Genomic DNA, 20,838 nt, shown 5'->3' with positions numbered 1-20,838 from the left:
TTTTATTACAAAAAATAGTCCATAATTATTTGTACAGCAAGGGCGCATTTGTAGGCTAAAATCCACATTTCAGATTCCTTACATTTGCATTATATTCCGGATTCCACATATTAAATTCTACATTCTACATTCTAAAATCCACATTTCAGATTCCTTACATTTGCATTATATTTCGTATTCCACATTTCAAATTCTACATCTCGGATTCCACATTGTAGATTCCAAAATCCAGATTCCGGATTCCAGATTCAACATTCTGGATTCTACATTTCACATTTCGTATTCAACATTCCAGAATCCACATTCCAAATTCCTGATTCAACATTCCAAATTCCACATTCCAGAATGTGGAGTTCGGAATATAGAATTTGAAATGTGAAATCCAAAATACAATAGAAATCTAAGGAATCTCGATTTTGGAATCTATAATGTGGAATTTGAAATGTTGAATCTAGAATATAGAATTTAAATGTGGAATCCGAAATTTGAAATATGAAACTTGGAATCTAGAATGTTGAATCCGGAATGTTGAATTTGAAATGTGGAATCCGGAATATAGAATTCGAAATGTGGAATCCGAATATGGAATCTGCAATGTAGAATTTGAAATGTGGAGTACGAAATATAATGCGAATGTAAGGAATCTGAAATGTGGATTTTAGAATGTAGAATGTAGAATTTGATATGTGGAATCCGGAATATAATGCAAATGTAAGGAATCTGAAATGTGGATTTTAGAATGTAGAATTTGATATGTGGAATCCGGAATATAAAATTTGAAATGTGCAATCCGGAATCAGCCCCCAGAGTTTCATCTTGTCCATACAATTATATTACTGAAAAATAATATCTTTAAAATTATCTCCAGAAGATAAGATGACTGTTTTTTGATGGATATTTACAAACTTTTAAAATTTTTGACGATAATTTATATAATTTCGTCTGCAAGAAATAAATTAGCTGACGGTTTTTACTATATATTAAAAACTTGGATGTAATGTAAAATAATAACTTATTCTATGTTCTGTATTCAGGTGCGTTCGGCAATCTTCACACAAGTGTTCACTATTCTCGGGATTGGTCGACGAATAAGGATAAGGACGAACGGATAATACCAGTCAAAGTATTATTTTCTTCCTAACCTCGCGCTCGTTTCCTTATTCTATGGAGCCCTCAATTATTTATTAATTTTTATTTATTAATAGTACTTCTTACATTTAAGGAAGTAATTTTTGGCACCATTTAAAAACTTCGCGCGTTAATCCAATTCTGTTCCACCCATTACGTCGTTCAGAATTAGATTGCCCGGCTGAAAATCCTTGCTCAAGATCATACGTAAGAATATGTGCAAGAACGTTGATAAGATGATCTTGCACACGAACTTGTGTATGTTCAGCCCAAGGATTTGGAACAAAGATTATGTGCTAGAACATGCATAAGAGTCCATACCGAGAGTAAGTAAAACTATCTATTAGACTCATGAACTTGTACAAATCATATATAAGTTCATATGCAAGATCCTGTACAATTTAATTAAAAACTTTAAAGGCTGCGCAGTAGTTTTCTATGGCTTCTGCAGCTGCGCAGTTATTTTTAGATCGTACATGTGGAGAGTGACTAAAGACAATGTTAAAAATTTCCTTCTATTTTGCATAAATAAAAAAGTTAATAAAAGACAATAATAAGATAATATTATTAATTATACATGAACTTATACACGATCTTGTACAAGTATACAAGAGAGAACTCGTGTTTTTCGTTATCTTGAGTTATATTTGCAAGAACATTTGCATATTCTTGTATAGGTTCATTGTTCCAAATCCTTGGGCCGAACGTGTGTAAGTTCGTACAAAGTACTTGTCAATGTTCTTGCATAAGTTCTTACGTATGACCTTGTACACGGTTTTTTGGCCGGGTGCAGTCTGCTACGAGTATCGCGCATGGTTGAATTAACAGATTTTTCATTTCAGTTTTATCATTATTAATAAACTCTTATTGAACTCTTGAATAGTTCATTTCTCAATTACAAAAGTGTTTTTCATAATTTTTAGATTATTTATGTACTTTTTTCGTTTCACCTATATCTATTCTAAACGTTTACTGCCCAGTTGGGTAGACATTAGGTAAATCTAATCAGCCAGGGAATGTTTATAGTTATTATTATTTTTACAAAAATTTAAATAATTTTAATAGTAACTCAATGAACACCAAAAAACAGTTCAATAACTGTTAGAGATTTGTTACATATCTATGTCTTCCTAAACTTGTAACAGGGGTTGTTACAACTTTAGGAAGACATATAGATATGGAACAAATCTGTAACAGTTATGGAACTGTTTTTTGGTGTTCATCGTGAAGAATGAATAAGGGAAGGAAGCACATATTTCATTGCCCTTCTCTTTCTCATTCTCAGCATTAAAATAGATTTACTTTCATGACTAAGAATGATTTTTTTGTCTATTAACAAATTAGTTTTTCTACAGAACCAAAAGGAATCAATTGAGAATTCATATTTGACGTCATTGCGTCTGGCTTGCTCTGTTACAACCATTTGTATCATCACGGTGTAGTCCATTGCTGTACTTAAACTAACTTTTGTTTCACATGAAATAAGATAATTAAAAAATTTTTTACTCCACATTTCTCTCACAAATTATTATTTTTGTGTCTGTTATTTTACTATCATAAAGTTTTTGAGGAAAAATAGGCATAAAAAATACAGGAACAATTTTCATAAATTTTGTTATAATAAAAGAAAGTAAAAATATATAAAATACAAATGTAAATCGCGATATAAAGTATGGATGTTTGAGTGGAAGATTCTATAAATTTTAATTCTACAATTTTTTTTATTTTATTGAATATATGCGTATTATTCAAAATTATAAATTAAATTATTACTCTCTCTACTCAAGTTGCCAGTTGTCCTGTAAAGTTAGTAGACAATTTCTAGAGTAACGGGATAATTCTTTTATAATATAGAGAACTTTCTATTAATGTTTGATAAAAACCCTCAATTGTTCCTATTACTCCCTGTAGGAACTTGCAAGTTTGCAACCTCAAAAGAAATCTCCGCTACATAATTTTAATTAAAATATTTATATTTTAAAAGTTTAATGAATTAAATTTTAGGAAAAGTGAAGTAAATGTGACGCGATATAAAGAAAGGGACCTGGAAGACAAAAATTATAGATCACGTTTTAAAAATTTGAATTAAAAAAAAAAAAAGAGAATCCAACTTTAAAACAAGCCAATGATGTGTAAGTGTTTATTACATCTTAAATATTCAATAATCTCATTTTAATTTTAAAGAAACTAAAAGAAACTTTTAATCAAGGTAAATATGCCGTAAACATAACCTATAATTCGTTTTCTTCTTAGGTCCCTTTCTTCATATCGCGTCACAAATGGTGTCAACACTTAATTTAATGTAAGGTTGATGTTACTGGTATATATTGGTGATTCTTCACTCTGCGGTCACTTTTGCTTCCTCTCTGTTCCCTATTTAATAACTATAAAAATTATTTTCAAACTTTTTCCAATTAATCTAAACCATATTTTTTTGTAATATAATCTCCACTATTTTGTTATTCGAAACCGGAGTTTACATTTTCATGGATTTTTATTCACATTTTTACTTCGATTTTACTTCAAATTTATATTATTAACTTAAAAAGTTGTATTTATGTTAAATTTGCATAAAGAAATAACATTTTTAGATTTAAAGCTAAAAAATTACTATTATTTAACGGGGTATTTTAAGGACATGTAAACTCCAGTTCCGCAAAAATTACTGAATTCATAATAAATAAAAAAATAATAATATTAAAAATTTGTTGAGTTTTGTCTATTTCCTCATATTGTCAGATAAGGGCGATTTAAAAAAAAATAGAGCTATGTTAGAGCACTAAATTAATTCCAAATTCCTATGGAAGAGAGGTTCTGTAAATTTCAATGATATAGTGTCTCCCCAGTTTCAAAAATATGTTTTCGAGAAAAAACCGTTTAAATTTTTTTATAACGTACTAAAGTAGATTAACCCTTAAACCGCACTCTGGGTGTGCGACACCCATATTCTAGCTTTTTACTCTAATATCTCATTTAAATTCGTAAAAATTGAACATGTGTTGATATTGGACAGTACATTTTGTACTTAACTTTATGTTTCGTGAGTGATATTAGTCTGTCAAGTGTCTCTGTGTATTTGATAACATTATGAAGTTGACGACGAAAAATTTCTGCTTGTCTGACACCCAGTTTTTGGTTTAAGGTAATTTCAGTAGTTTTAAAAAACTCTTTTTTAATTATTCAAATTAAATAAATCATTATGAAAACTATTTTCCTTCAAAATAGATGTACTGAGCTACATAAGATAATTTTTCCAAAAGATAATATCCTATTCCAGCTTAAAGAACACACTTAAAAGTCCCTGGGTGTCGCACACCCAGTGTGCGGTTTAAGGATGGATTCGTAAGTGTGCGCTTTAAGGGTTAAGACTCGGTCATAAAAATTACTATAACTTTTTCATTTGCATATTTTTTAAAAAATGGTTTGTAACAGTACTTCTATGACACTAAGGTACATTTTAAGCCAAAGAATAGAAAATTAATTTTTTTGTAATCCTTGACCAGCGAGACCATCGAGACCAGCTTTATTATAGAACAGTAAAAATAATTTTGACTTACTTTATTTAAATTTTCATTCCATTCTTCTTAAGTCGAGAAGGATTTTTATAATACACTAGAGTCCCTATTTAGTGATTCTTAATTTACCAAACTTTCAGAGACTCAGTTGAGAAATATCACCTGCTTTTAGTAGCGTATACATTAACTTAGCCCCTTAGTCTTGTAATTCATGTGCATCTGTAAGTTTGTAATTTTAGTGATCTGCCTCTGATTTAACGAACAAGAACCAAACTGATTGCTAAATGGGGTTTCTGGTATAAATAAGAAAAATTTAAAAAGTAAAAGGAAATGATGCAAAGATTAATGAATGACGATCTTTATTGAAATGCCACTTCGTTCAACTTTTACTGACCTTTCTTTGTAAAACATACTGAGTAAATTTTCTCCGTGTGCATTTTTGTACTTTAAAACTAAACAGTTAAACCATGAACGAGGATTGGTTTTTAAGTGAAATAATTGCTAGTTTTTAATTTAATTTTACTGATCTAACTTCCAATGACTAATTTTATTCACTAAAATGCCAACAACAATATGTAATCGAAAGAATATTGCTCACTATATATTTTGGTAAAGTTCTTTACGTACTCAGTATATAAGAGATAATTAAAATAATTTTCTACAGAAGCACAAGATCAACAATAGCCCGTAAGCCTTCGTACTAAAAATCTCCCCACTTATTCATTAAAATTTTTATTTATAAATTTTTCATTTATTCGAAAGATCAACACCTTACGTGGTAGCGCCGTAAGGTAAAGGGTATCCTGCAGTATACAATGGTTTCGGCATTCTCATTGGAGTTGTTGATTTAATCTCAACAACCTCGAACGACTTTCTTAAAGATATTTCTTCTTCGTCAGGTGCAATGATATTCTCAATAGTAAACGGTTTTTTTGTCTTCTTTCCCACTTGCTTCGAGGGACTAATATTTGAATGCCTAACAGATATAACTTCAAGAGTGGGACTCGTCCTGGGAGTTCTCTGTTGTTGACTAACATTACTCGGAGAAGATTCAAAGCCAGGAGACAGTCTTGATGCGAAATTACTAGATAAATTTGTCACTGATGTGTCTGAATAAAGAGCCTCCAATCTCGAGGAAGTTGAGATAGAGGATTCTTCGTCAGGTCTTTCTCGATGATAGTACCCAGCCTCATAGGAAATTTCTGAGAAGGGTTCGACATCCCTTGCTAAGGAACAAATGGTCGACTCACTCTCGCCCAGTGTTAACGATGGAATGCTCCGTCTTCTTTCAGTTAATTCGGAAGCTGATGATGAATGAGGATAGGCTGGTAATTGGGAAATGTAAGGAGTTCCTCCCAGTCCGGTGAAATTCCACGATCCAGGATGAAGAAGAGTTGTTGGCTCGTAAGGACTTGTGGCTTCACTTCCAACTTCGGGAACGGTATTGGCTAATCTTTGTCTAGCTTCAGATGAAAGAAGATAGTATCCAGTACAGGGAATGTTGGTACGACACGCATCCGTCCCTGTTCCAATGCCTGCTGACGTTTCAGTAAAGCCAAAGTTTCCCGTGGTTGCCGATGCTGCAGCCGCCGCTGCTGCTAGCATCATTCGCCTCTCCTGCATCTCCCACCTGGGAAAGGCGTCGTAATGAATGAATTCATTGTTGCAAAATATTGGATTAGTGTTTCAATTAAGAAAAAACAATTCACAAAATGGAAAGTTCAATTTTGTTAAAATATATACCCTCAGAGCACACACCTTTTTTCAATCATTTTTCAAAGGTCAATCAATTTCAAACTATTCATCTGATTAAATTATAGAATTTTTTAAAAATATAGTATAGATAAAATGATTTTTTATAAAAAAACGCAGGATCCGAGAGATCCAGAGTGTGCTCCGAGGTTTAAACTTCTTGTATCGTGTATTTTGTAATATACTGATCAAATGTTTTAATTGGATTTAATTCTACAAAAATGTAATTTTTGAGATAACTACAGTTAATTCACAATTAAAAATAATTAAAGTAGCTATGCCAGAACATGTTTTAAAGGTTATCATTATCTCAATGTATATATAAATCTTTAAACATTGATTTTATAATTTTCAATCAGCATGTTATAAAGTGCACGATGTGTAAGTTTTAACCAATTTGTTAAAAGGATTTATTTTGAATACATTGTGCATGGTTAATAACTTTGTTGTTAAACAGAACTTTTAAAATTGCACGATTTCATAATTAAGAATTAGTTCAAGTAATCTTAAAAAATTAATTACTTTCATTTATTTCGTGAATCTAATATAATTTTTTATAATTGTCATATACACTAAAGCGCAGCTTAATTACATATGAATTAAGTAGATATGTTAACTGTAAGATACAGTGGAGTCACCAGATAAGGCAACATTCTTGTTCACTAAAGTATCAAGACAGTGTAATAATACCATAGAGATCGTAAAATTAAAACAATTATTATTGATATTGTTTCTTCACAACTAAGATAATATACCTAGATCCGGCAAGGGTCCTAGTGTCATGTAGACTAACTAGAACATTCAATTAGTAAGAAAAGGACGAAGATATATCTATTCTTAATAATTACTAATTGGATTTTCTAGTTAGTCCACATGCCACCAGGACCCTTGTCGGCTCTAGGAAAATTATTTCAGCTCATAGGATAAGCTTTGTCTTGGTAAATATTTTTAATTGTGATTTTTTAATTTTTTCAAAATTTTTCGATCTTAGGTAATTGACCATTACGTTTTTAAAAACTATTCTGATATTTTTTAAAAAGAAATTTCTTTGTCTGAATCGCTAAGTACCTGGAAGTAATCCTGAATAAAAAGCCGAGTTCGGAAGAACATTTTAAATAGGGTTTTACTTTATAGTAAAATTTTTATGGCCAATAGGTATAAAAAAACTAATAATCCATAAATATAGTTTCTTTCATATTGTAGATCTGAGAAAGGGGGCATCTATCTGCGAGGTGCATCTATCCGCACTTTACCCTATCAGTATGGAAGGTTCTGTACTGTTTTTGGGGCGTGTTCATCGTGGGGACTGAGACCTAACATGGTCAATTGGCCCTATCAGATTATCTTAAAACCTTGAATTCTACACAGTGGCGGATCCAGGGGGGACACGGGTGCTTGGCCCCCCAAGAGTCAAATATTCCTTTGAGATAGAAAGAGATAACATTATATTGAGTTTTTTTGAATGGATGCCCCCCCCCAAATAAAACTTGTCTGGATCCGCCACTGATTCTACATGCGGTGATTATTTGGTGGTCTACGACTCAACTGATTATAGTAAAAGAGAAACTAGGCCAACTCCAAGCAATAGTTTTCAGAGCTATTACAGGGGCTATGAAAACCACACTGCGTTGGGCTTCAAACAGGTGGAAGAACCTCTACATGGTGCAGGATAGAATAATCAAAATAGTGAAATTTAAACATCGCTATAATAATTCCAGAATAGACTGAAAGAAGTGTTTTCCACTTGGAGATGAAGTATGATATACGGACGGCTCCAAGATGGCCTGCGGTGCTGGTTTTTGAGTCTACCAAAAAAATTACTGCATTAACGTGTCTGAGTCATTTGGACAATATACCACAGCCTGGAAAGCTGAGGTCTGTGCAATTTATCTTACGCTAAAATGTGCATTGCAAACGAAATAATGGGCAAAAAGGATTAATATTTGTGTGGATAGTCAGGCGGCCCTAGGGCCTCTGAGAATTCCCACAATAGAATCGAAATTCGTCTGGAAATGCAGTAGCGTACTGGATAAGTTGGGTTCAGCAAATAAACTTTCATTGATCTGGATACCGGATCACTCAGGGATTAAGAGAAATAAAAGAGTTGACTTCTTGGCAAAAACAGGTTCCGAGATGTAGTGACAATAACGCCGTGCTTGGTTAAAGGAACTTTAGAAATATGGGGTCGAAAGGGAAATGAAACATATTGGTCAAAAATTAGAGTAGGAGTGCAAGCGAAATTTCTGTTGGGGCTAGTACTGAACAGGAGGTGAACGAGCAATCTCCAGAAACTCAATAAGATCAGAATTGGAACCGTAATTCGTCTGCTTACGGGTCATGGTCTATTAAATTACCATCAGAACAAAACATGTAGACATGATTCACCTATGTGCAGATTGTGTGAGATATGCAATAAAACAGCAGATCGCATATTATCTGAATAGCCAGCGTTGGCTAGGATCAGACATTATTGCTGGGGCCAAGCAATCATTGACCCTGAGCAGGTGTGTAATTTATCGATAGAAAAGTAACTGGTCTTCTGGAGGAGAACAAAACTTTAAGTAAGTTGCATTAAAACGAGCAAACTGAAGTTTGGTACAATGGGTACAGTTCCATCCCTTCGACACCCCTGTAAAAGAAGTTGAATAGCGAAAATCGGGAAAAAGTATTAAAGCTGGGTATGTTGAATCCGTTATTTGAATTTTAACATATTGGAGTGTTAGGTCGTATCCATTGTCTGTAGAAAGTCCAATATGTTCGACTGAAAATAGCGTTAAAATGAATGAAAAATCGTTTTAATTGTAAGAAAACTGCTCGTCTGTGAATAAAAAGGTTAAATAAATTATAAACAGACCAACATTAAGAGGAATATGAAACTTTTTAAAAAATGAAAATGTTAGGTTATTTAGTGAATGTTTTACTATTGAAGAATTATTCGTCGGGTAAGTATACTATATTTTTTACCGTCAATGGATACCAACTTTAAATTCAATATAGCTATGTCGACAAAATCTTCACACTGGCAAGTGGGACTTTTGACTACCTACCTAAGCAACAAAACTGTTTTACCGACTGAATATCTCCGAACCTAACCTTCTTACTGCAGTATATTTACAGCCACGCAAGTGACTCAACAGAGAATTAGAGGAGTCGACGGTTGAAAATTTTGCTTCGCACGGTACGACATTTTTGTAATATCTCAAAAACCCGTTAATATTTTTTGCTGTTCTTAGTCTCTATTTAAGACATAGCTTACAAAGAATAGTCTGTAAAAGCAACAATTTTTTTCATCAACTTTTATAAATTTTTCTATAAGTCCAAGTCAGGGTAAGAAATTAAAAACAAAATAGAATTATTTTTTTGTGTTTACAACATGATATCTCGCTTCCCATTTATGCAATACAAATGAAAATAGTGTCATTCTATCGGAAATTTAATAAACTTTCCAATGGAATTTAATAGCTCGAGGTGTTAGCGGTCGCACAATTTCCGCGGGAGGATTATCAATAACTTAATATCCATTGTCGGTAAAACAGTTGGCATAATACTACTAAATAATATACCCAACGAATAAATACATTTGCTAAATAACCTTACCTTTTAAGTTTAAAAAAAATCCACTTTCCTCTCAATTATGTTCTGTCTACAATTTATTTATTCTTTTTATTCATAGACGATCATAGTTTCATTACAATTAAAACGGTTTTTCATTCATTTTAACGCTATTTTCAATCGAACGTATTGGACTTTCTACAGACTTTTAATATGTCATTGGATTTTTAAATAATGTGTTTTAAAAATAATTACAACAATTGATTGTTAGAAATATATTCCTTGATATTAGCTGTCGAAATATTTTCAGGACCCCAGAGTTTACAAGAGTAGTTTAAGAAGGTAAAAACGGTTGATAATTTTTGTTTCCATATATCAGATACTTAATTAAAATCAATAATAATTTTATTTATTGAACTGCAAAAAAAAATTTTTTTTAAAGACTAAAAATTATAAATAAGCAAAAAAAATTGTTTAAACAAATTTAAGAAGTTATTTTTAATGTGTTTCTTAACGTTTTCGACCTAATGTCCTCATTCCAATAATATAAATGTGTATGTGTTTTGTATATATGTGTAACTTTATATGTGCACGTGCATGAACGACGAACGGAACGAAATACGCAGCTTAATATAATAAGAGAAGTCATTTGTGTTTTGTGCATATGTGTAAGTATATAATTTGGATATTTGAGTTAGTGTATATGTGTATGTTTGAATATAATGTGTGTAACCATGATTGAACGATGTACGAAGAACGAAACGAAGGAAGTAACTTAATATAATTAGAGATGTCATTTTAATTACGACAAAGTTATAGTAAATACAAATTTAACGTGAAACACTTTGTAGCTATTAGTTTTCAATAACAAAAAGAATACAAAATCAGAATCATTTTTAGAAAGTTGTAATTATTTCCTACAAAAAAAAGCGTCTATGGATGCTTTGTACATCAAATTCAATTTATTTTAAGTAATATTCGTATTTAAGCGGACAAAATCTTCGGGAAGTAGCGAAAATATAACACCAGAAAGTCACTAATTTTCCTAGACAATGTAGATCAACATCTTTATGAACATTCAGCTGAAATAGTGAAAACAATACACCAGAATTTCACCAGAAGTTACAGTTAATCAAGTCATATTCGTCAAGGAAGTTGACCTTAAAAATAGATCAGGAAGTATCGAATTTTTTGGATCTATGGAAATAACGAAGTTTCTGGGTCAAGTAAATTTAAAAAACTAGTTGAATTTCCTACCATTTTAACAGGAATTTTTTTCTTGAATAAAAATTCCCATCGTCATCACATTCAAAGGTCAAGTTGTCATTCTGACCTAAGTAGTTTTAGCACCAACCCAGTTGGGCAAAATTAACATTTACGTTCTACGAACGTTCCTAAATCGTTCGATGTCTGACATATAACGTACTATTAACGTTTTATGATCTAAAAACGTTTCTAGAACATAAGATTTTTAGGTCAGGATGACCACTTGACCTTACAAGGTGTTGGGTAAAATGACTTGAATCTTCACGAAAACTTCGTTATTTCCTGGTGCATTTTCTTTTTTTTGACATTTAAAATTAACTTCCCCAAAGATGTTGACTTCAATCGACCCAAAAAATTCGATACTTCCTGATGTATTTAATTAATATTTACCTGAGAAGATCCTCCCTTAGTCGATGAAGATTCGCTACACTAAGTCCATTACTTGTTTCACTAGGACTTGTTGAACTAGCAGGTTCTGGTCGTGGTGGCGGCATAGCAGAAGCAAGGGCTTGCAGTTCTGATTTTAAAAGTTCTTTATCTGGCTTATGAAGCTTAAAACGTTTCCGTCGTCGAAGAAGAGATCCATTTTCAAACATAGAAAGGGCTGCGGGATGTAGGGCCCAATAAGCTCCTTTTCCTGGCCTGTGAGGACCTCGCGGAACCTGTAATTAAAGTAATAAAATGTCTTCAACAAATAATAAACATTATTTTTAGAAACTTTGGACTGCTCACACAGAACATAATACAATGTAGAAATTGAATAATTTATTATTATATGATAACTACAGTCATGTTACATGAAGTCAATATTTATAATAAACGTTATGACTGTGAAATATGTAATTAAATTTTTTAATTTTTCTAAAATATAATTAAGTGCCTTATAAAAGCCTAAATAGAGAAAAGCAAATTTTAATATCGACACTGTTAAAACTAGCAAGTTTCGTATAAAGAATAGGATGTTTAACTAAAAAAGGGATGAAAGTTACCGGAGTCAACAAGGTTTAGAGAGAGATGAAAATAATTGTCCATAATTATAGGTTTTCACAAACACAACTATAATGCATTAAAGGCCATGTTTATAAATCTTCGCTCTCTACCCAGAAAATTATTAATCAAGATACTAAACAAAAATTTTCCTGAAAGTTTGAACAAACTCAAAGAACATTAACACGAGCCTTTCGCGTAACTGAAATTTTAATTGGTAAACACTCTCTTAATCAGAATTAGCTAAATTTTACTAATTCACAGCGATAAGTATACCACTAATTCTAAGAAGCGTATATACGCTAATTAAACAGTGAAATTGCACTGATTATTTAGCGAAATTTTACAAATTCACAGCGTATATACGCTAATTGGAATCAGTGGTATATTTATCGCTATTTCAGATTTATTAGAGAGTTACATTTGATTTTTAATGAAAATAACTTAATATTCTTGCAAGCTTAATTCTTATCGCTTTAGCTTGACTAAAAATTCTCAAACTTGTCATTCTTGTAGTACATGATAATAATTATGTAAAAAGTAAAATTTTTTTAAAAATATTTTTTCCTCTTACAAGCTTGATAAATGTTTGTAACACGAGAGTAGTAATGGTTGAGAGGCAAGTTTTCAGGTTCTGTAATATAATACAAACTCTTGTGTACGTGGATTTGTATTTATCCGTTTACACAACGAAGAAGTTTTACTCATATTTTATCAGAAATGGGTTTACATTTAGTCTACTTCACTATGAAAAGACCCTGATAAAATGTATCTATGTAAAACTTTTTTGTAGTGTAAAAGGCCAAACATTGATCCACGCGTGAATGATGTTTATAAAAAACATAAGACATTTTTCTCATTATTAAATGTAGTGCAAATTTTAGTAGTATTACTTTTAAAATAAAGCTAAATAATTAGAGTATTATCGTTAAATTAAACCTTCCTTCTGCAAACAAACTTATATTGTTACAGAGATTCCATGAGTAGGGACTTCGAATGATTCAATTGTCCAACATATCGCGAAAGTTCGGAATATGGTCGCACAGATTGAAAATGTTCGTGAAAATGTTTCCGAAATAACTGTGATCGCGAAAATCCTTGGGAGTCTATCGTTAAAGTTTAGCACGTTTTAAACTGCGAGGGCCAATGTCGATCAAGCACATCAGACTTTGTCTCACTTGGAGAAAAGGTTAATTCGTGAAGAAATGAGATGTCAAGTCATTAAGACGTATTTATATTTTGATATTTTGTAAAGTTAAAATATGAATCCTTTTTTTCTTGTAACTCAAACAAATCGACCCAATTGTCTGACACCTGAGCAGCACATACCATAATTATATGATCATCAACGATTGTCACCCTCCTTAAGGTTACTCACCTGCCTAATACAGGGACCAAGCACATGCGCCTAAATTAATCAATAGAAAAATCTGAACTAGAAGTAATAAAAGTGGGTGGCATTATCATTAGCTTTATCATTGGCATTATCATTGGCTCCTTTAGAAGCATACTATAAAATGTGCCACCCTTACCGAATTCGTCAGTCCAGGAATCGCCACCAAGTTAAGTAGTCGTGTACTTCCCCAAGTGTCTTCTTCGTATCAGTCTAGGACACGCCTTTAACTTAACTAGTCCAGAAATCGCCGACGAATAAACTACTTTTTTCTTTGTATCAATCTAGAAATCACCCTCTAATCAGATATTTGCGTTCTTCGTGTCAGTCCAGCAACCGCAACCAAGTTAACTAGTTGTGTACTATCACCAAGTTTCTTCTTTAACTCCAGCCCAGAAAATCTCTTCAAGTACAAAGTGTCTTCTTCGAGTCCTCGACATCAACGTTAAATCAATAATTTGGTCACTCCTAATCTGATGGGTGTACATCTAATTTATATCGACATCTGGATTCCGGACCATTCACTTTGTCTGGCCTGAAAACAATTCGAGGAAAATCTACTGCATTCTGTGTTTTTGCTGGACAACGTCATTTCTTCGGCTTCATACAGAACAAGGTATCGCTTGTAGGGTCTACGACTCTAAGAATAATTTTAAAAGGTAAGTAACTAATACTTTTGAATTTTGCCCTTATTTAAATTCTCCATTGATTCCACAAAGTTCTAATTTTGTTTCAGTGTCCCTAAATACATCTGGATCTACTCTTTTTCTCTGATTCTAATTGTTAAGGATTCAAATAAAAACTTTAGTAATTCAACTTCAATTTAACAGTTACTTTTCCTTAAAACCTATCATCAGCTAGGTATGAAGCTGATGTAGCCGAATACAGATACAAGGAAACTTACGAAGAGGCAATTCAAGAAGATGATGCCGCCCAGTGAAAACATACCATGAAAGAAAAGTTGTAGACTCAGAAAGTCAACACCACTTAGTCAATCGTTCCACGAACTTCAGATATGAAAACTATAGATTCAAAGTGGACATTCAAAATCAAAGAAGATCTTGAAACAAATTTTCAACTCTATACGAGAGAAGATTGTGTGCACGTAGTTTCATGAGGTAACAAGGACTAGATTACACCAAGACGTACGCACCTGGAGTGCGATATGACTTACTACGATTGCTTTGGCTATGGTTGCAGAAAAGGATCTTGAATTGATACAATTCGATGTAAAAACAGCCTTCCTGTATGGTGAACTTAGGGAGGACATATTTAAGGAAGTTTCAGAGAGCTTTGAAGTTAATGATTCATCAAAAGTATTGTGTGCAAGTAAATCAGATCGTTAAACGGCTTTATAGATAAATATATAATTAACTTTTTTGTGTCCTCTAGCATTAATATTAGTATACAGTATTGGAGTACATAGTGTTCTTTAATTACTTATTTTTTAAAATCTATCAATGGTCCCACTCTGAATTTTACATATTTTATAGGAAAAAAGGTCAAATTTAATTTTTAAAAAATATATTATTACCAGCTCTTTTTTTTCTTTGCTTAGGGAATTTTGGGAAATCTGCCTACAGATACCTTGGATTCCGCCGTCCAAGGTTATGTGGGGTTGGTATAAAAAATAAAAAAAACAAAATAAATAAAATCATAATTGTTTAACAAGCTGGCGACCTTCTGACAACCCCGACTTACTGAAACCCGCAACCCTTCTTTTGAAGCCCTTTACCCACCTTCGGAACTGTCGTAAGACTTTAGCCTTCAAAGGCGGCGCTCCAACTCTGTCGCTATTGCGACTTTGTTCTTTTCCTGCGGTTCTCCTGCGTCAATAGTTAAAATTTAAAACTATTTTAATGTAGAAGAATAAAGGAACAAATGTTAAAAAGTGTTAAAAGTTAAAAGACAAAATTGTAAACGGACATAAAAAACATAAATGAATCAATTAAACATATATGTATTAAGGTCAAAAGGTAAAATTGTAAAAGGACAAGTTAAATAAAAACACAAATAAATCAAATAAAAGAATAAATAAACAAATATATAAAAGTTAGAAGAATAAAAATGCAAAAAGACATTAAAAAACTACGAAAAAATAAATAAATAATTTAAATAAATAAAATAAATTATTAGCTCCTTTCATTACTTCTTATTTGCTTTTAGTTCTTGCGAGAGTCTTCTTCGCCTCCTCAAGGGCCGTCCTGAAGACTCGGCATCCTCCGCTGCCTGCAATATGGGTGGTTGACACCTTATTGCCAAACTTTTCCTTGCATAAAAAGCAATTTGGGCCCTTCTTTCACTTGGAGAACCTGTGACCGGCTTCACTGCACTTAAAGCACGCAGCCGATCTGTCCACCTTCTGGCATTTCGCTCCAATATGACCGAATCCCAAGCATCGATGACACCGGATGACCAATACTCTTTTTTTAATTAAGCAACAAAAATATCGCTTCCGACAACACTTATTGCACCTCGGCTTCTTGGGTAAGGCAATCCAAATCACGGATCTCGAGTGTAACTCTTCGATCCAACGACTGCACCTTACCCATGCTTCCAACCGCTTTGGTGACCTCAGCGGTGAAAGCGCCCTTGTCGGAGCCTCCTCTGATCTTAATCAGAAGGTCTCCCTTCTTTTTAGCTTTTGCTGCTACTATTCTCGTATGGCAGTCGTCCGGTTTGATCTCTTTGCGAAGTTTACCCAGAACGTCAGCATACGTTAATCCTTGACCGACTCGGATTAGAACTGCGGATCTTTTTGACCCCATTCTTTCGATTTGAGGAATCTTTGGATCTGGTACTTACGTTTCCATTGGAGGAGCTTCCTCCTTTTTCCTCTTATCGTTTTGGGTTCGAGTCTCCCCTGGACTGTCACCCACTCGCTTTCGTTTTTGATCATTTCTTAGAACGCTTTTGAGATTACGCTTATAGGAACGCTCTCTCTTTTTCTTACGGTCCTTGCGGTTACACTCCGCACCGCTGAGAACGCATGCTAAATCGAAGTCCGACTCATCGGCTGCAACATGCTTTACTTTTACCTCTTTCAACAGGACTTCGATGGCTCTGAGTCCATCTTTTACCGTCCTGTTGACGTTCTTCTGAATGTCGCAAGATTTTATCATCTTTGCGACCTCCATTTTTTAAATTCAAAAATTTCCACTGTATCGTTTTGCACCTTCGAATAGCTGGAGATATGGGTTTATAAGAGAAGATAGTGTTGTGGTGATAGTGTTGTGCAAATTATATTTTAAATTACTTGGACGTAAACGTCATTTTGGTTTTTCATTCTGCATATATGTGTACAACATGTGAGATTTTTTGCCTTTGAATGAAAGAAAATTGAATCGTCATATATTCTAAAAAGCGTTATTATACTTCTCATTCTATAATGTTTAAAGTCCTAACTTTGTAAAAGTGAAAATTTTATTTTATAAAAGTTTATGTTTCATTGTTTTATTTAATCATATGATAAATCTTAATACAAAGACTTATTTTTGCCAGCATAAATAATTAAGGAAATACATTTTATTACATGCCTCTTTATAATATAATACCAGAAATTAACTTAATATAGCCATAAGTAACATTTATAAGCAACTTTACAGTCAGGGTATGTCATGCCCACCACATAGTTGATGTAACAGTTTCGCGCCACATACTCGCTGGGTTAAATTCAATAACTTTAACTTTTTTGACCTGGACACTTCAGGAATTCTGCCTCATATGTATTTAAAATATTAGGTACATTGATAAAAATAATAGGGAAAAAGTGATAATGACAATAAAAAATCAAGTCAATAAAAATTGAAAATTATACTAACAATAAATGAGAAAAAAGTTAAAGAACAATAAATAAAACTATGAAAAACCATAGCAATATAAAAATAATTCATCATTAATAACAATTGAATAAAAAAGAACAACACAAAATAAATATTTAACATTTTACAACAATTGTCACTAAATAGAATTACTCAAATATTGAGTAAATAAAATAAATTGAAAGATGTGTAAACTATGAAGTCAAACTTTAAACATCAATGATTCCTTACAAAGGTTAATAGATGGTTAGAGAGGCAGAAACAAAATAAGAAATAGACAGAGGCTAATGAGTATTTTGTTACGTTAAATTATTTCTGCAAATAGTCATTAACTAAGATTAGGTTTAACATACAAAATTTTTTTTTAACTCCAAATTTTTAAATTTCAACGTTTGGTTACATTTTAATTCGTTCGACTTGTAATGTGAAACATTTTATTTATCTTTTTCACTTTTTGTTTGTATGTTCATTTTTACCTACAGCATTGCATACGTGGTTTTTGTTTTTATATTTTCTTTTTCGTCATTTTTATTTTATTGTAATTATTGCTTTATGTTTTTATTTAATTTCTTCATGTATATAAATACGCATTACTATATTATTTGTATTATTTTGGTAGATTCCCTGAAGACGAAATCGTATTTATTTCGAAACGTTGGAGAATTTTATATTAAAAACAACTTTTCCAGATGTATTCGTTTATTTTATTACCTACTATTTTAATAGAATCGATATAAATAACGTTGAATATATTGATGATTTTTCACAAAAACAGTAGAACAGCCACCAGGCAATAGGATTTTTGCAGGAATCGAATAAATATTTCATGATCAGCTTTTCCTAGAATTAAAATTCTGGTCAATGCGATTGAATAAAAAGGTATCCCACAGTACAATGTATCAGGAGAACCTTATGTCTTTCTAATTTAGTAACCCATGTAATAGGTATAAATTAAAATTTGAGAAAAATTTTTCATTTAACTTAAAGAATAGTAAATTTCTGTCTGACATTAGGTTTGGCTTCGATTCTAACCCAATCTATTAATTCACTCGCATCCTCATTTCAGTGATTACAACATTCACAACACACGTTATACAATATTTAAAATTTTATTCACTTACGCAGTTAACTATGAATATCTCCAGGGAGGTATTCTTACATATTTGCTTTGGTCCTTGGTAGTAGATAATCTACTTAGACTTTTAACTGAAGCAAGGTATCAAGCAATTGGCTACACAGACGATATTCTTTTACCCGTTCGTGGTGCCCACCTGGATGTAGTAATCGAAGTGTCGCAAAAGTCATTGAACTTAGTAGATAGATGGTGTAAGAAAGTAGGTTTATCTGTAAATCCTGGAAAAACAGAAGCTGTTATCTATACCAAACGGTATAAGTAAAAATCCTCATTCTCACTTCCGAACAAGTGCTTCAATTTGTATAACAGGCAAAATATCTAGGAATAATCCTGGATAGTAATCTGCTTTGGAAAATGCACTTGGAAAATTGCAAGAAACTAATAGATACATGGATGTGAATATATGTTTGTATGGTATGGTGGGGTAGAGTCGAATGAAAAACTCAATTGGAGGGTGTAAGAAATATGGAACTGGGATATTACGGGTACGATGTGCAGAACGCCCACCCTAAGTACTTAGTGGTAAGGCCTCTTGTCAATATGATCAGGGATAGAACTGTCCCTTGTACCTCTTTAATAAATCAGTGATGAGTTGAATGGAAGGTTGGAAAGAGCATCGATTGGATGTATTCATTTAATTTATAATCTTCCTAAATCAGAACATATTACACAATACAGAGTAAATTCGGGATTATTAAACGTTGTAACTAGAAGACAATGTTTTATAGGAAATTTGCTCCCCCTTTATCATTATGATTTGTTCGAGTTTAGGGATTCGGACGAACAAAATCTTAACAAGCTCCGAGAAAGAAAATCATAGTTATTAAGATACCTACTCATCGTACTTACAAAATTCAAAGTTTTTTTATGATTAGAGGTGGGAAGTTATGGAATAAGTTGCCAACTTCGATTAGAGATATATGAAAGTCTTTTAAAAAACTATTTTTTGAATTCCTATTTAAATGTAACAATAATGTATTTTAAATAACATACTGATAATTTTTTTTCTGTTGTTTTGCTATTCTTTTATGCTTTGAGTACAGTTCATATAAGATTATATTTTTATTATATTCAATTACAATTATTAACTAGAACCAAACTAGGATTAATATACCTATCTGGGAGGATTGACAAAATACCAGAAGCCTGGCTAAAATCCTTTTGTTGTTGAAGGGATTGCGGGTATAGGGGTAGTAATTTACGGAACGCAAAGGGATTAACAAAGCATTAGTGGTTACGAGTTTTTTGTGGTCACAACCTAATTTCTTAATAAAAATAATGGACTAGTATAGCTGCTAAACTTTCAAAACAGGACGATGTCCACCTATGTTTACCTTTCCAGTACCAATTAATGATGATTTAACATGTCAAATAAGTGGATGTTAAAATATACAGAACTTACAAGAAGAGTGTTAAAATAATTATTTGGGATGAAATTACAATGGCACCTAGAGTTGTTTTACAAGTAATGAGAATAACCCTCATTAATTATTGAGGGAAATTACGAATCTTTAATAAACCGTTTAGAGGTAAAGTTATTTTGCTTTCAGGATGTTTTAGTCAAACTTTTAAAATGGTTATTAAATGTCGGCGATAGTAAACCTCAAAGTACAAAAATGTAAGGGGAATATAACGTTTTAGAAATGCCGCGGGATTTTATTTCAAATAGGAATTTAGGTGATCATCAATATGATTATGTGGATCATCAATAAGTCCGAATAATTTATCTGTTTAATCTGATTAATTTTATACATAGTAATTATTTATAACGAATTCGAAAAACAATGTCTTCTAAACTAAAAAATATTAAAAAAACAGTTAAAAACTCTAGTGATAGTTTTAGAAAAAACGTGTGTCAATATTTTACTTTAATTAAAAGGTACCTACCTAAATTTAAATAATTTATAACTCCTTGTTAATTTAATTAGTAATTTTATATATTGGAGTTTGTAATTTTCTCTTTAATAAAGTGTTAAATTTACTTTTTATAAAAAGTTAGTGAAGATTTAAAACTGAATTGTCATTTATATGCTAATTCTACTTTCATCATTAAAAAAACTTGTAAAGTCTTTAAAAAATTTAATTTCTGCCTATCGTTTTTCACCGAGTGAATATTAAAATTTACTTTCATCTGCTCAACAACTATTATTTTTATGCGTCATATATTCTAGTCAACCAACAAGGAGCATTAAAAAGTTTAAATTCCAATATGAAGAATTGAAAAATCAAAAAGAGGGTAAAAGCAAAATTGCAATTTTAATATTAATCACCTATATATTTTTACCATAA

The 20,838-nt window shown here is 32.1% G+C and overlaps 1 protein-coding gene across 1 annotated transcript in view; it reads right to left on the bottom strand.

Moving 5' to 3' along the window:
• Positions 1-5,359: 5,359 nt before the first annotated feature.
• LOC122499695 (forkhead box protein B1-like) overlaps positions 5,360-20,838 on the bottom strand; it is a 76,805-nt gene continuing 61,326 nt past the window's right edge. The window contains exons 2-3 of the mRNA XM_043608174.1: positions 11,604-11,875; positions 5,360-6,273 (exon numbers count right to left, since the gene is read on the bottom strand). Coding sequence (XP_043464109.1) covers positions 5,415-6,273; positions 11,604-11,875 — 1,131 coding nt within the window. The 3' untranslated portion in view covers positions 5,360-5,414. The remainder of the gene's footprint in view (positions 6,274-11,603; positions 11,876-20,838) is intronic.

Source organism: Leptopilina heterotoma, unplaced genomic scaffold (genome assembly GCF_015476425.1).
Source record: "Leptopilina heterotoma isolate Lh14 unplaced genomic scaffold, ASM1547642v1 Lhet_172, whole genome shotgun sequence".
Lineage (NCBI taxonomy): Eukaryota > Metazoa > Arthropoda > Insecta > Hymenoptera > Figitidae > Leptopilina > Leptopilina heterotoma.
This window is presented reverse-complemented; position numbering and strand designations above follow the sequence as displayed.